The following is a 15851-nucleotide window of genomic DNA, read 5'->3' as shown; positions in this document are numbered from 1 at the left end:
ATCTGCAATAGGCACAGGCACCCTCTTGCACCTTTAGGGTAAGATCACACTGAGCGTTTCAGGGAGATTTAGTCGCCTGGCGACTAATCGCCTCGTCTTTGCAGCGACCAATGTCCCTGAACGCTAAAATGAAAAATCGCCGGCGCTAATCACACGCCGCAGTTGCCCGAAGTTTCCTCGTGATCCGTGTCTATATCCGCACCTGGAACGTCTATCCGCAACCCGCAGGTTTTTGCGGGTAACCCGCGGGGTGGGTTGGCACCAATGTTCCTTTTAAGCTATCAACATGTAACCTTTGAGTCCAGTGCAAAGAACAAATTTTGGTATATACAAAGAATCCTGTCCGAAAATATTGTTTTTCTGTATTTGTTCTGACACAAGTACTCCTCTGCTTGCATAGTTGTTAATAGTGCGCACATTGTTTTAAAAAGTGCACAAATGATAATTTTTGAGCACACAATAAAAAAAATTAACACTGGAACACGGGGAACATCGGTCAGCACCCTCACATGGATATTGAATATTCCATTCTGAAACAACAGAGCATATGCACGCAAATCAGATTAACCCCCTGCACACTTCTTACGTGAAAAGTGATAAAAGGGCTTCACTCTGGTGGCGCTGTGTTGTGCCAATATTGTATAGTCTATATCCTACTACTTAACATGACCACATACACTGTATTGCATTTGAGTTCATGTCAATTAACAATACAAATTACATTGTATCTTCCATGTGATTGCTTGGATCTCCATTTATGTCTGCTAGAAAGCTTTAAAACATTAAATTCACCCAAAAGAATTGCTACAATTGTCCAATATGGATTCTTACAGCCTAGTTACCATGGAGTGCAAGTTACTGTTTTATAACTACAGAAAAAAGTATATAATTAAAAAAAAAAATTGCTTACAATTAACTCTATGGGAGATGGCCTGCCTATAATTCTGCTTTCTGGATAATGGGTTTCCATAAAAGGATTCCATCCTGTAAAAACAGGAATGCTCTCTGTTATACAGTATATTCCTTGTATCCTGCCTTATTGGGGGTGCTTATCTTTCAAAGATTCATATGTTATCCTTTCTTTTTTTAGGCCATTGAGAGTTTTGCACAAGTTGTGAAAACAACAGCACAGAATCTGCAGACCTTTGGAACAAGCCTTGCTGAGACTGAGCTTCCAAATGATGTACTGTGCACAGAGGAGCTGCTGCAGTCGCACACAGAGCAACAGATCAGTCTGACAGTGAGTACACAAGCCTAGTCCGCATGTCACTGCTCCTGATGTTTTAAATGGAAAATGGAAAGTGCACTGGTACAGGCTGGTGGAGTAGTGACAGTCAATGCAGAGGCCTGCCTGACACTGCTCCATGCACATCAGCAAGGTTGCTTTCCTTTACATAACATCAAGAGTGGTTATCAGGCTTACCGGAGTCTGGAACCAATTAGCTGGAGGAAGGCCACTCTTACAGTACCCCACAAGGTATGTCCTCTAAGCAGGCCCAGACTGTGAATCTGTGGGTTCTGGCAAATGCCAGTGGGGCTGCTGTAAGATGCCATAGACAGGCACTATTTATTGGGCTGGTAGGGGGCTGTTTGGGCCTCTGTGCAGTTGAAATGTCAGGGCCTATTATGACTCCCAGTCCAGAGCTGCCTCCAAGTATGAACAGAGGTGAAACTGGTAGGGGAAGGTATGAGAGCCGAAATAACAGTGATGGCTGTTGCAAATACGTCTGTAGTGAAGAAATAGAATGGACAGGCAGGCCGAATCAGGGTAGGTGGAAATCCAACGTAGTCAGGGCAGGTGAAGTCAAACCAGGAAAACAGAGGAGTTCCGAGCGTCACAACAGTAAGGGAGATCAGCAAGCGTAGTCATGACGAATTCCAAAATCAATCAAGAATTTCAAGTAGAGTAGCCAAGACGATGTCTGAGCAAAGTCCTGACCTTGAAAAAAGGTTTAAATAGGCCCCAGAGTCAATAGCGACATGTTATGACGCAAGTCACGTCGCCTGCGTCACTACATTGCGTCGAATCTGGATGTACTGTGTCTCCCCTACCTCCTCCTGTTGGGGTTCCTCAAGGCTCTGTCCTGGGCCCCTTATTATTTTCTCTCTATAGTTCCTCCCTTGGCAAACTAATCAACTTGTATGGTTTCCAATACCACCTCTATGCTGACCATACTCAGATCTGTCTCTCCTCTCCTGATTTCAATCCACCGCTCTTAACTGGGATCTCCATCTACCTGTCCACTATCTCTATTTGGATGTCATGACACTGCCTTAAATTAAATCTCTCTTAAACGGAAATGGTTCTCTTTCCCCCCGCTGACACCTGTAACATCCCAGAAATATCTATCATAGTTAACAATTCCACTATCACCTTGTCTCCCCAGGCCCATGCCTTGGGGTTATCCTAGATTCTGCCCTGTCCTTCACTCCTCATATCCAGTCACTTATTAAATCAATTCACTTTCACCTAAGGAACATATCCATAATACAATCATATATCATCAAAGATGCTGCCAGAATTCTTATTCACTCAATCATCATATCACTTCTAGACTACTGTAACTCTCTATTTATTGGCCTTCCCGGCCAGAGACTGTCGCCTCTCCAGTCCATAATGAACACTGCAGTCAGGCTTATACACCTCAGCAACCGCTCCTCCTCTGCCATGCCACTCTGCCTATACCTGCACTGGCTTCCACTACCTTCAGAATAAAATTCAAACTAATGACCCTGACGTTCAAAGCACTTCATAACTTTGCCCCACCCTACATCTCTGAACTCATCTCTAGATACTCACCCTCTAGATGTTACACTACTCGACTGACCTGCTCCTCAACTCTTCTCTCATTACCTCCTCACATGATCGCATTCAAGACATTGTAAGGGCTGTGCCCCTCCTCTGGAATTCTCTCCCACGGTCTGCCCGTCTCCAAACTTTCTGCTTTCAATATATCTCTTAAAACACACTTATCTAGAGAAGCCTACCCTCACTCTGTTTAGCTACCAAATGCAATACCATGAGCTACATCTCTCATTTGCTTATTTCTGATCTTGCCCACTCCCACACCTTATGTCTCTTCCCTTCCCCTTTAGATTGTAACTCATAGAGGAACATGGGGGTAAGAAAGGTAATGTAAAGGGATCAGGCAAAATTATAAATAGCATTCAAAGATAATGTTATGATGGATATAAAAAAAGGTTATTTTCTGGTGTCAGTATCTCTTTAAGTGAAAGTTATCCACAAAATTCTTCAGAAAATACTCCCACACCCAGGTCACCTGTATAGGATTCTAAAGCACATTTTCTTGTCTTGAACTTTGTGATGGTTAACCTTATAATCTCTTAATAGTGTATTTCTTTCAAGTTATCCATGAGTATTTTTTCTTAAACATTGCGGACAATTTTATAAATAAATTAGCCACTTAGTCTGGAGCAAACCTATTCTGCAGAAAATAGAGCAAACTAGATTTAAAATTTAAAATTTAAAACTTTACTTTATCCAAAGAAACAATAGATACAATTTCAAATATTAAAATGATGTTAATGTTTTAAAAGGAACATGCATAGAAGGGAGCACAGTTGTGTGTTTGCTGTGTTTTTGTGGGATCGATGGCAGCTGCATAAAACTTAATAAATCCAGTATCTTAACCTTTTTTTTTTTAAATAATTGAATCAACATTTCAGGGTGTTTAAAAAATATATAAAAGCATCTTTGGGGAAATGCTGCAGACAGGAGAACATTGTTGCAAATGATTTCAGTCCAACTACATATTGAACTTGTTGCTGTTACTTTGAATTTCTGTAAACACCTCATATAGGGAAAAAAAACTTACCTTGTTTTATGTGATATTCTACCTTTCAGAGTGACCTGAACCTGGCCATGCAACAAGGTGGCACGCTGCTCTCATGTATAAAGGAACCAGTATCAAAAGACCTAAGCTACAAACTAAATCCTGATGAGGTTGAGAACATGGCTACAGTTGAAAGGTGTGTAATATAATCAATTCAATTTCATTTATTGAATTGCCCCTCATTTATTTCAAAGGCAACCTGCTGGACTCACGGATCAGCCACTTGAAAATGCCTGTGGCAAATTGTGGAAATGAGTGGCAATCGTGGGTTTAGGAGGTTCCCATTAAAATGAATAAAGGTTTTGTCCCCCACCCACTGAGCTGGAGATTGTTTAGGTAACAAAACATCCTGTGTGTATCTTGTGTGCCACTGCCCTACACATGAATTAGGTTGGCTTTAGATATAGACATTTCATATATATAGATATGGACGCTTCTTTCTCATAACATGGTACAACAACGTTTATGATAAACACAAAAACTGTTGGCACAAACGTTACATGTTGTGTTAAAAAAACACATCCTACACACAATTACCAATAGTCAATAATTTCTCACAAAGTTCATAAATTACATTAAATGCAACATGCTTAATTTACAAATAATAACACAACTCCACATATAGTGACAAGAATTCCAGTTTTCACATTTTTGCCTACTTTATGTGACTATATTACTATATTCTTTATTAAGTAGTTTGAGTTTAAGTATATTTAGATAATTAGAAATACAGGCACAAAGTTCATTTTAATTTCTGTGATTTTTAGGCTTCTGGCTCAGCTAGATGAAACAGAAAAAGCTTTTGGTCACTTCTGGAGTCGGCATCAACTAAAGTTAGAGCAATGCTTGCAACTGCGACACTTTGAACATGATTTCAGAGAGGTATGTGCTTTAGGTGGGTCTAGCGCAGTAGTTGTAGGTAAGAACTGTGTGAAAAAAACTCAGCAATGCCCCAAAAATGCAGCGTTACATATATTAGCAGCAATTTTAGCCTTGTGGCTGTCAGCATTGTTCAGTGGGTACACAAAAATCATTTTCATGTGCATACTCTATGCACTGTTTGCACTGGTGCCATATTTCTTGTTGCCTCCTAGGCAAAACGGTTACCCCATGTACTATATGTTAAAAATATCGGCAGAATTTTGTCATATTTTATAGTGCAAAGTTGTCCTCTACACAAATGGAAGTTTAGCTTTATTTATACCAGCACCATAAATGAAGAGGTGCTAGTATAAAGATTGACTAAATTAATTGCCTATGACATTTATGCTGCTAAAAGGCCTGGGGTGCAAGACTGCAATTAGGTCAATGTTCATTAAACAATGGGGCTATATTGAATTACCCTTGGTACAAAGAGAGAATTGCTGTATGCTGCTACTAGTCATAGTGAATACCTCTATTTCCAGAAAAACATATCTGTGTTGTGGCAAATGTGAGGGACTGTGCAAATCTGTGCTACATGAGGCATACACCCAGGAGATTTAAGCCTGCCTAACCCTTGGACTAGCCCCTGCTTAGAGTGATATATTAAGGGCTAGTCCACACGAGGAGATTCGGGGAGATTTTGTCGCCTGGCAACTAATCGCCTCCTCTTTTGAACGACTATCTCCCCGAACTGCCTCGGCGTTTTCCCCCATAGGTTACAATGCAAAGTCGCCTGCGCTAATGCACACGTGGCGATGCGTTTTCAATAGTCGCCCAAAGTTGCCTCAGTGAGGCCTTACCCTTAGGCTATGGATATACAGGCTGTTTTAGCAGCTGATCAGCGGCTATTGTCAGCCCGAGTACTTATGCAGGCTGAGAAAAGCAGATCAGCTCAGTGCCCCTGCTCCATTGATTTGAATCTGATCAGCCTGTGTGTCCATAGCCTTAATATATCACACACAGGCTGAGGTCAGCCCAATAAGGCAGGCTGAAAACAGCCACTGACAACAGCCTGTGTGTCCATAGCCTTAGGGCTCTTACACGCGGCCATTTTTGCCTGTGTTCCCCTGCGTTGCACTTTCTTCTGTTCAGCCGCAGAGGACCGCAGGAGTAGACACAGTCAATTATTTTGAAGAGGGCTGTACTCACACCCGTGCATGTATGTGCCAAATGCAGGTTGGGATGCAGTATGTTGCATTTCACCTGCATTCGGTACATTCATGCGTCTGTGTGAGAACAGCCCCTATCAAAATAATTGACTGCGTCTACTCCTGTGCTCCCCTTCGGCTGAACGGAAAAAAAGCACAACGTAGGGGAGCGCAGGCAAAAATGCCCATGTGTAAGAGCCCTAAGCATTGAGAGAAGTTAGTAGCAGCTTAGCATTTCTGATGTCTTCAGTAGAAGATATGTAAACTGTCTGTCCATCTGGTCTCTTGTTTGTGAGCTGTGTTTACATTTGGCCTGAATAGTAATGTGCTTGTCTTGCCTCTAGCTGAAGCTTTCTTTGGATGGACTGATGGAGATCCAAGCTGCATTTGCAGACATCGGGGACAGTGTATCACGGGTGGATTACCTTCTCAAGGAGTTAAAAAAGCTGGAAGAGAAAGGGCAGGTAATGGGAGTTTATTAAAAGACAACTCATCTCTTTGTTTAGCATCAGTATAATGGGTAGTTTAATAAATGAGTCCAATAAAGTTTTTTAGTACCTGTTTAATTTGTGATCATGCTCACACACTTGAATATAAACATGGAAACTCATCAGGGCTGAGGCTGTGTTTAGTTTTCCAATATCACAGATGGTCTGTTGTCATCATCTCCAAATCTGTGTTTCTTTATTCTCTTTATTTATGATCTCAGATGATATATTGTGCAGTAAAGCAAAGGAGCTGAATTCTTCAAAATGAGGCCAGTTTTCATTGGTGCACATTTCAGTGACCACAGCCACATTTGCTTCCCACATTCCTTAATTAGTATTTTAACCTGTAAAACATCACACCCAAAATCAAGTATCCATCTTAGTCCAGGTCCCAACAAAGCCAAATAACACACTCTTTCGGACCACAAGAGGTCCCGCCTATGTATAATTACTTGTTTTTAGTTTACTGGTATATGCAAGAAAATACCAGGAATATTTCTTGCATAAAAGATCATTTCCCCACCTCCTTTAAATAGCAAGCACTAGATGTAAAATACCCTTATGACAGGAGTACTAGAGATTATAAAAACATCTAATAAAAATAATAATAATGTTGTTTTGACATACAGCTTTTAAAATATTCAATTTACATTACAGTGCTTCTGTCATATTGACACAATCATCTCCCCAGTTTTCTGATACCTTTATTTGGAGGAGATCACTTTATGTTTGTCCCACATACAATTAGTTTTAGGGAGACAATTCTTGGTGTTTTTCTATAGTGAGACCAAAAAACCCACAAAACGTTCTATTTATTCCTAACATAAAACAATTCTGAAAATCTTTTAGGTAATGTAATAAGCTTAATAATTGTCACACCCTAAAGTGAAAGGGGAAGAAGAGAAAGTATAGGCTGAAAAGTGCCACTGGAAATTAATCTTTGTGGACCATTGCTCTTAAAGGAGATCTAAACCCTAAAATTAATATGGCTTAAAATACCATATTCTACATACTGAACTTATTGTACCAGCCTAAAGATACAGCATCTCAATAACAGCAATGATCCAGGACTTCAAACGTGTCACAGGGGGTCACCATCTTGGAAAGTGTCTGCGACACCCACATGCTCAATGGGCTCTGAGCAACTGTTGAGAAGCTAAGCTTAGGGGTTATCACAAATTTACAAGCAGAAAACATTTCTAGGCTACTTCTGTAGTTAGGCGTTAGTTCTCCTTTAAAGGACAAGCAAACCCTTTCTCTCAATCATTCAATATGGTATAGATGCCCACTTGCTGTCCCCGAACCCAAGGTTACTTTTAACAGATACTGGTAATAATCTATGTGCATGCGCTGCTTCCCTGCACAGGCTGCTGCACAGACCCGCTGTCTTTGTCTGACCACCGGAACAATGGATTGTGGGATTTTCTTTTTTTAGTTACTCATCGCTAATTTATAAATGGTTGCAAATTGATGAGGCTGTGGAGGGCTGCAGAACTGACTGGATAGACTTTCCATGTCCTTGAACGTGGAGTAATTTACATTTTTAGTCACATTTTATTTTTTGATAAATCATAAAGAATTATCCTCCTCCTTCTTTCACATCCAAAACCTTGTGTCAGCTTGGGCGTAAACAAAGTCGGCAGATTTCAGTGAAAAAAATGCAAGGGTTCTGGACTAGTAATGTGCAGCCCAGCCAGATTTCAGCAGAATTATTTCAGCCCTATGTGGCCTTAGCCTAAAATCCAAGTCCCACTGCGTCTCCTTCAATTGCATTGAATTGGAGAACCAATAGCTTATCTGAAAGCAGTTCCATCATGAAGTGCTGGCTTGAAAGCACAGGACCTGAGATGGCTGCCTACACACCAATATTACAACTGAAAAAACTTGCAGACTTGTTGCTTAAAGTAAATAAATTGACATACCAGAAATACCAGGAGAGAGATTTGGTCAAACCGGATCTTTCAACTTTTATTTGTCTCTGATGCCACCAGGGACTTTATAAGGTGAGATTATGAATATTCCTGGTACTTCAGGATGTTTCTGTGTCATAACAAGCTGCAGCTTTTCAAGTGCCCCCCTCAGAACTGCACATGTACAGGATATCCTATAAGCAGCACAAAGAGACCTCTAAGCAGCAGAGCAGGGTGTGTCACCATGACTCATTCACTTCTCATTCCCCCATGTGCCTGTGATGATATACACAAAAAATGTTTTAGAATTAAATGCATTACAGCTGTATTTGTTGGCTACTTTAAGCAGTAGTGAATGTGAATAACTTTTCAAATGTAATAACCAGCTTACAAACCAGTAGACATGGTGTACAAGTGTTTTTTGAGGTGGCTTTCTGCTGCCACCAGTGTCGGGCCAGGCCAGTCGGCTGCTGCGCAGAATAGGCACACATAGGTGCACGCACACTAGCTCGAATAGTCGAGTGCACGCGCTCACTGTCCGCAGAAGGGAAGGTAGAGAGAAGAGATGGTACCAGACTAGGGAAAGGAGGCAGAGAAGGTACTTGTCTGACGGCCCCCCCCCAGCTTTGCGCCCTAGGCACTTGCCTACTCTGCTTACCCCTAGTTCCGGGCCTGGCTTCCCCCCCCCCCATTTCCTCACATGCTCACAGGAGAGTGAGCACTATTCTCCCGAAACGCCTTTCCTCACTCTGCGCCTGTATAGTTTTGAAGGAAACCCATGCAGACACATGGAAAACCTATAAACTTCTTGAAGATAGTAACAAATGATGGAATGTTAACTGCTGATTAGTTGTCATAGAGATGAATCGCCTGTGTTGCTACATAAGCAATCCAATTCAAAAAATAATTGTCTCCCGTCTTCCCCCTATTCCTTGAAAACACCTTTTAGCTCTATGGTACAATGCTCCTTTTAACTAATAAATACTTCCTTGTTGATTAATGTTTAAAATAAGATGAAAACACAAGAGACACAATTTATCACTGCTTATTTGTTTAGCGTTTACCAGTATTGTAATTCACACTGCTGCACATCCGTCACAATTCCCCAGTTCAATTATAATAAACCTGCCCTAGGGCTAATATAACATTGCATGCTGCTTTCATATTGTTTGATAATGCAGGTTGCCTAGCCTGTATTATACAAGCCACTATCTGTTACTACAACACAGTTTCTTACAAAATTATGAGACTGTATTCTTAAAATAAATAAAGCTCTGTTTCTACTATTTAGATTACTGCTAAAGGGGATATTCACCTTTACATTAACTTTTAGGGCAGATTCATTAAGGGTAAAAATTTAAATTTGGGGTTAAATTAAAAATTTGAATTCAAATTTGCAATTTTTTCTATGGTCTAAACTGTCAAATTCGACTAGTGAATTATCAAAACTCGATTGGTATTTTTTAAAAAACTTTGAATTAGATTTTTGAGATTTATCTAACTCTTAAGAATTCGAATTTTACTATTTGCCACTTAAAACCTGCCGAATTAATGTATAAGTAAATGGGAGAGGTCCAGTGACCAATTTGAAGATGTTTGTAGCTTTCCTGACATTCTAATTTTTTTTGGAGAAAAAAAAAGATTTGCGTTTGGTCAAATTCAATTCGAGTTTTTGGTAATATTCGTCCCAAATTTTCAATAAAGAACCCCCCATTCGAATTTCAAGGAAGATCAAACTTATTACAGTTTAAAAAAACTCACATGAATTCGAAATTTGACCCTTGATAAATGTGCCGCTCAGGGGCATATTTATCAAGGGTCGAATTTCGAATTGAAAAAACTTTGAAATTCAAAAAGAGCAACCGAAATTAAGTCAAAGTATTTTTGGGTTGAATAGGTCCATTTTCGATCGAATAGATCCGTATTCGGCCGAATTCGAATCGTTTCAATTGAAGAAATAGCGCATTTGATCAAATTCGATTCAAAGTTTTTCCCAAAAACAACTTCGATTTTTCAAAGTCCACCAATTGACTCTAGGAGGTCCCCATAGGCTAAAACAGTAATTCTGCAGATTTTAGATGGTGAATTGTCGAAGTTGAATTTTTAAAGAGACAGTATATGATAAATTTCGATATTCGAATTTTTGAATTTTTTACAAATTCGAATCGAATTTGGACCATTCCCTAGTCAAAAATAGCTTGAAATTAGATTTTTTTTTTTTCATTCGAAAATGTTTTTGTCTTGCGGGAAGAAAACACAAATTACCACACAACGAGTAGCCAATGGAAAAGCTCTTCCAGTGCCAGGAAGTCTCATGTGAAAGTTTCGATTTTCACATATTTGAACCGCGTACTCTGTGCTTTTGACCTGAAGGGGAAATCCAGGCACCTGAAATACCGTCTGTGCTTGCATTTGATCTATTCTTATTTCAGACACGTTGAGGCTGTGGCATTAGGTTGACGTTGCTATCAGACAAACATCTAACCAATATGTAGAAAGTAGGGCAGCAACTGAATCCACTGTTTCTGGGTAGCAGGTATAAATGGATCAGCCGGATTTTCACATAAAGCGATTTCAAAACTGTGTCTTGTGAAAAATCGTTCATTTTGCAAAACAAATTTGTTCCATATCTCAGAAGTACTTGCAGTTGTGAGGCCAGCTAGACTATAGTTTTATAGCCCTGAATGTTGCAATGCAAGTATTAGCTGCATCCAGGAAGCTAGGAACTATCACAATTAAGTATCAGGTCCATACCTTGCAATTAAGGTGGCCATACACATAACAATTATGATCTTTCCTGCATCCATTTGTCGCAGGAAAGATTGTGTGTTTTCATTACAGAAAAGTGGGTTTTCACCTTTATATTAACTTTTTTTGTGATCTAGAGAGTGATATTCTGAGACAATTTGTGCTTTTTTGAGTTGTTTTGTTTTGTATTCAGCAGCTCTCCAGTTTGGCATTTTAGCAATCTGGTTGTTATGGTCTAACCAACTAATTGATTTAGAGCATGAACTATGAAAAGGAAAGGGCCTGCATAGAATGATGCGTAATAAAAAGTAGTAATCGCAATACATTTTTAGCCTTACAGAGCATTTGTTTTTAGATGGGCTCAGTGACCCCAATTTGAAAGCTGGAAATAGTCAGAAGAAGAAGGCAAATAATTCAAAAAGAAATGAAGTCCAATTGAAAAGTTGCCTAGAATTGTATATAATACTTGTGGTATTTATACAAATGGCCTTCAGGTGTCACTGTGCACATGAGTTATACTGTGTATAAATAGTACTTTCTATACTGCTTAAGAGTGATATAGATTTCAAAGTTACTGTTGTGTAATGGCTGCATGAACCTGCTAATAAAGCACTGTTATACTCTACTCACCCTCGGCTACCAAAACATAACAAATTGGTGACAAGATGTCTCTTCTACCTCTGCAGCAGCCTGCAGCTTTTCTCCCAAACCCTGGTGAGCCTACCAAACCGTTTACTGCTTGGATCCATATGTTTGAAAATTACATTATTGCTGCTGACCAAGGGAAGATTTCTTCTGCTAGAAAGCGTGCTTTACTTATTCACTGCCTAGTAGCAGAGGGAGCGTATATTCTATACATTACCATTACCTGATGATACTTATGAAACTGCTTTTACTGCTATAAAGAACTTTTTCGTGCCAAGAGTAAACGTGGTTGCTGAAAGATATAAATTCCGCCAAAGTGGACAACGTAATGGCGAATCCACAGAACAATTTGTAGCAGCTTTGATTGGTTGTTACCTGAGAGTTTGGCAATCTAACAGATGAAATGCTAAGAGACCAAATAGTGGAAAAAACTAGGGATGCACCGAATCCACTTTTTTGGATTCGACCGAACCCCTGAATCCTTTGTGAAAGATTCGGCTGAATACCGAACCAAATCCGAATTTGCATATGCAAATTAAGGGTGGGAAGGGGAAAACATTTTTTACTTCCTTCTTTTGTGACAAAAAATTACGCAATTTCCATCCCATCCCTAATTTGCATATGCAAATTAGGATTTGGTTCGACCTGGCAGAAGGATTCGGCCGAATCCGAATCCTGCTGAAAAAGGCAGAATTCGGTGCATCCCTAGAAAAAACGAATTCACCACGCATTAGAGAGAGACTGCTCCTAGAGCAAGATTAACCCTTGCAAAGGCTATTATAGTTGCTAGCCAAATTGAAACAGCAGTGGCAGAGGCTATAACTCTCAGTCAGGGAACTGCTGGGAATGTACAGACTGTGAATTCAGCACTGTGGCCTAATAACGCACAGTCACAGACAAAAGGGATTCACTGCAAAACCATGCAGCAAATACAAATAAAAAATACTGCTTTCGCTGTGGTTCAACACAACACACTGCAAATTATGCTACATGTCCTGCAAAAGCTGTTAAGTGCCGCAAATGCAAAAAAGTAGAACATTTTGCTAAGATCTGCCGTAGTTCTGCTAAAGATGTTCATGAAGTCACTACTACAAATGTGACAGTATTAAGTGTGTATAAAGCTGGTACATTTATTCCAGACAAGTTTATATGCACTGTCAGTGTCAGTACTGTTTCTGCTGACAAGGGACACTCCATTAACCTCATGCTTGATACAGGTTCAGCTGTTTCTATATATTCTAGATATTTCTTGAAATACTTTGCAAAAGTTCCGCTTGTTGCATCTGCCCTAAAACTGGAAGGTTACTTAAAGGATCCAATCCCTGTGCTTTAAGTTAACTTAAAGGTGAACCAGAGCTGGATAGTCAGATATACAGGTAGAAACAATATAATTCTATCTCTGTTCTTATGATTCAGCAGTAAATAAACCCTGGCCAATGTTCAGGCATCTTCAAAGGCGACCAAAGGTCAAAATATTTCGTCTTGGCTGATCGATGAGCCAACCAGTATCTACTGTAAGTCCCGCCATACACACAGAAATACCTGTATGCGTATGGCCACTTCGTTAAATACTCGCTTGTACTGTTGCTGCCAGAATAAGGTAGAGTTGCCTATGCTGCAACTGCCACTGGAGCATTTAGATCAGTCAAGTTTCTTCTCATGTGCACAAGTTATCAACAACATGCAAGCATTTAACTACCCCTTTATATTCCCTGTATGCAGATCATACATACATTGTAGTAGCACTCCAAGGCACAGAATAATTATCAGCAACTGAGCTATATTTATTTTGCATGCAACTGCAGATAAATATATAAATATTATATTTTATACAAAATATAATATAACTGGACACAAATGTAATAACATCTAAATTATTCTTTATATAGCAACAAAGAAATTTCAACTTGAAAACTTTACCTTTTAAAAATGCACACTTACAACTAAAGGGGGTTGAGTATAAGTGAAAGTTGTGTGGTCACAGAAAAGTCAGAATAGGAAAAAAAAAAGTAAGATACTATTTCAAAATTATTTGCACCTGCAATGAGAAATTATGTTTTCTGTGCAGCCCTGTGCTGTGTTATCAGTTTAACATTGTGTTAAGATTATTTTTCACAGTGTGTTGTTTTTTACACAGGAAAAGTAATGATATTGGAAGCTAATTTAACTTGCACAGAGTGACACATTTTGCTTATTTGGTTCTTAAAATGTGTCATATTGATATGGTCCAGGAGGCAAATCTTGGGGCTAAGACACTAGAAAACTCAATATATGGGTGTATAATGACTATACTTCAGAAGAAAAGTCTTGAATAGACGATGTGCAAGAAGGTTATTTTCATTGAAACAGAGTGAGGTGTCAATCCAACGCACATTTTAAACATTTTTTTAAAATTTCTTTAAAAAAAGAATCTGTTATATATAACATGTATGTATGTATGTATGTATGTATATATATATATATATATATATATATATATATATATATATATATATATATATATATATATACACACACACAAAAACAAAGAATGCAGCTCATCCATGTGTTGCAATTAAAATCAGTCTGGTGCATGGGTGTGTGGCTTATATCATATACTGAACTAAACAAATTATTCCAGCACTCTCATTATACAACTTTAAGGAACAATTGGATTAGAGGAAACTTGTCTGTATTTGGTAAAAAGAGTCACTTTTAACTTTTAGTTACAAGGTTTGTACAAAGCATGCATAAACTGATGCGCTCTGACAATAATCTGAACGCTGAGTGAAAAGAACCAAACAAGTATAGTACGGGTATAGGATCCGTTATCCAGAAACCTGTTATCCAGAAAAACTCAGAATTACGGGAGGGTTGCCTACTATAGACTTTGAAAAGAATTTGAATTACCCTTAGCATTTCCAGCGTATCCAAAATTATAGGTTTTAAAGCATTGTAACAGGCAGTATTTAAATGTTGAATTACTGCCATTTGTATGTTTGTCATAAGCTGAATGCTGCAGAAAAAAGTTTAAGAGGTCATTAAGGTTATTTGAACTGCTCTAGTGAATGGTTTGCACCAGCCCTCATCTTAGATTTGTCCACTATGGCAGTTATTTCACCTCTAACTATCTGCTAAGCAAATACCGTCATTATTACATATACAGTCATATGAAAAATTTTGGGAACCCCTTTTAATTATTTGGAGTTTTGTTTATCATTGGCTGAGCTTTCAAAGTAGCAACTTCCTTTTAATATATAACATGCCTTATGGAAACAGTAGTATTTCAGCAGTGACATAAAATTTATTGGATTAACAGAAAATATGCAATATGCATCATAACAAAATTAGACAGGTGCATAAATGTGGGCACCCCAACAGAGATATTACATCAATATTTAGTTAAACCTCCTTTTGCAAATGTAACAGCCTCTAGACTCCTCCTATAGCCTTTGATGAGTGTCTGGATTCTGGATGGTGGTATTTTTGACCATTCTACCATACAAAATCTCTCCAGTTCAGTTAAATTTGATGGCTGCTGAGCATGGACAGCCTGCTTCAAATCATCCCATACTTTTTCCAAGATATTCAAGTCAGGGGACTGTGGCGGCCATTCCAGAATATTGTACTTCTTCCTCTGCATAAATGCCTTTGTAGATTTCGAAGTGTGTTTAGGGTCATTGTCTTGTTGTAATATCCAACCCCTGTGTAACTTCAACTTTGTGAATGATGCTTGAACATTATCTTGAAGAATTTGTTGATATTGGGTTGAATTCATCCGACCCTCGACTTAAACAAGGGCTCCAGTCCCTGAACTAGCCACACAGCCCCACAGCATGATGGAACCTCCACCAAATTTGCAGTAGGTAGCAGGTGTTTTTCTTGGAATGCGGTGTTCTTCTTAAGCCATGCAAATGGATTTTTGTTATGGCCAAATAACTACATTTTTGTCTCATCAGTCCAAAGCACTTTGTTCCAAAATGAATGTGGCTTGTCTAAATGAGCTTTTGCATACAACAAGTGACTCTGTTTGTGGCGTGAGTGCAGAAAGGGCTTCTTTCTCATCACCCTGCCATACAGATGTTCTTTGTGCAAATTGCGCTGAATTGTAGACTGATGTACAGATACACCATCTGCAGCAAGATGTTCTTGCAG

General features: G+C 39.1%; 1 protein-coding gene and 1 long non-coding RNA gene across 3 annotated transcripts in view; one reads left to right on the top strand and one right to left on the bottom strand.

Moving 5' to 3' along the window:
• Positions 1-15851, top strand: part of LOC108716979 (guanine nucleotide exchange factor DBS) — a 201492-nt gene that overhangs the window by 67963 nt on the left and 117678 nt on the right. For both annotated transcript variants that reach the window (XM_041563266.1, XM_041563267.1), the window contains exons 7-10: positions 1091-1240; positions 3866-3990; positions 4622-4736; positions 6271-6390. In XM_041563266.1, coding sequence (XP_041419200.1) covers positions 1091-1240; positions 3866-3990; positions 4622-4736; positions 6271-6390 — 510 coding nt within the window. The remainder of the gene's footprint in view (positions 1-1090; positions 1241-3865; positions 3991-4621; positions 4737-6270; positions 6391-15851) is intronic.
• Positions 6252-8595, bottom strand: LOC108716980. The gene is made up of 3 exons (XR_001935801.2): positions 8337-8595; positions 6485-6758; positions 6252-6372 (listed from the first exon to the last, which is right to left on the bottom strand). It is a non-coding gene; the product is annotated as an uncharacterized LOC108716980 (long non-coding RNA).

This window comes from Xenopus laevis, chromosome 5L (assembly GCF_017654675.1).
Source record: "Xenopus laevis strain J_2021 chromosome 5L, Xenopus_laevis_v10.1, whole genome shotgun sequence".
Taxonomy (NCBI): Eukaryota; Metazoa; Chordata; class Amphibia; order Anura; family Pipidae; genus Xenopus; species Xenopus laevis.
Note: the sequence above shows the minus strand (reverse complement) of the source record. Positions and strands in the feature narration are given on the sequence as shown.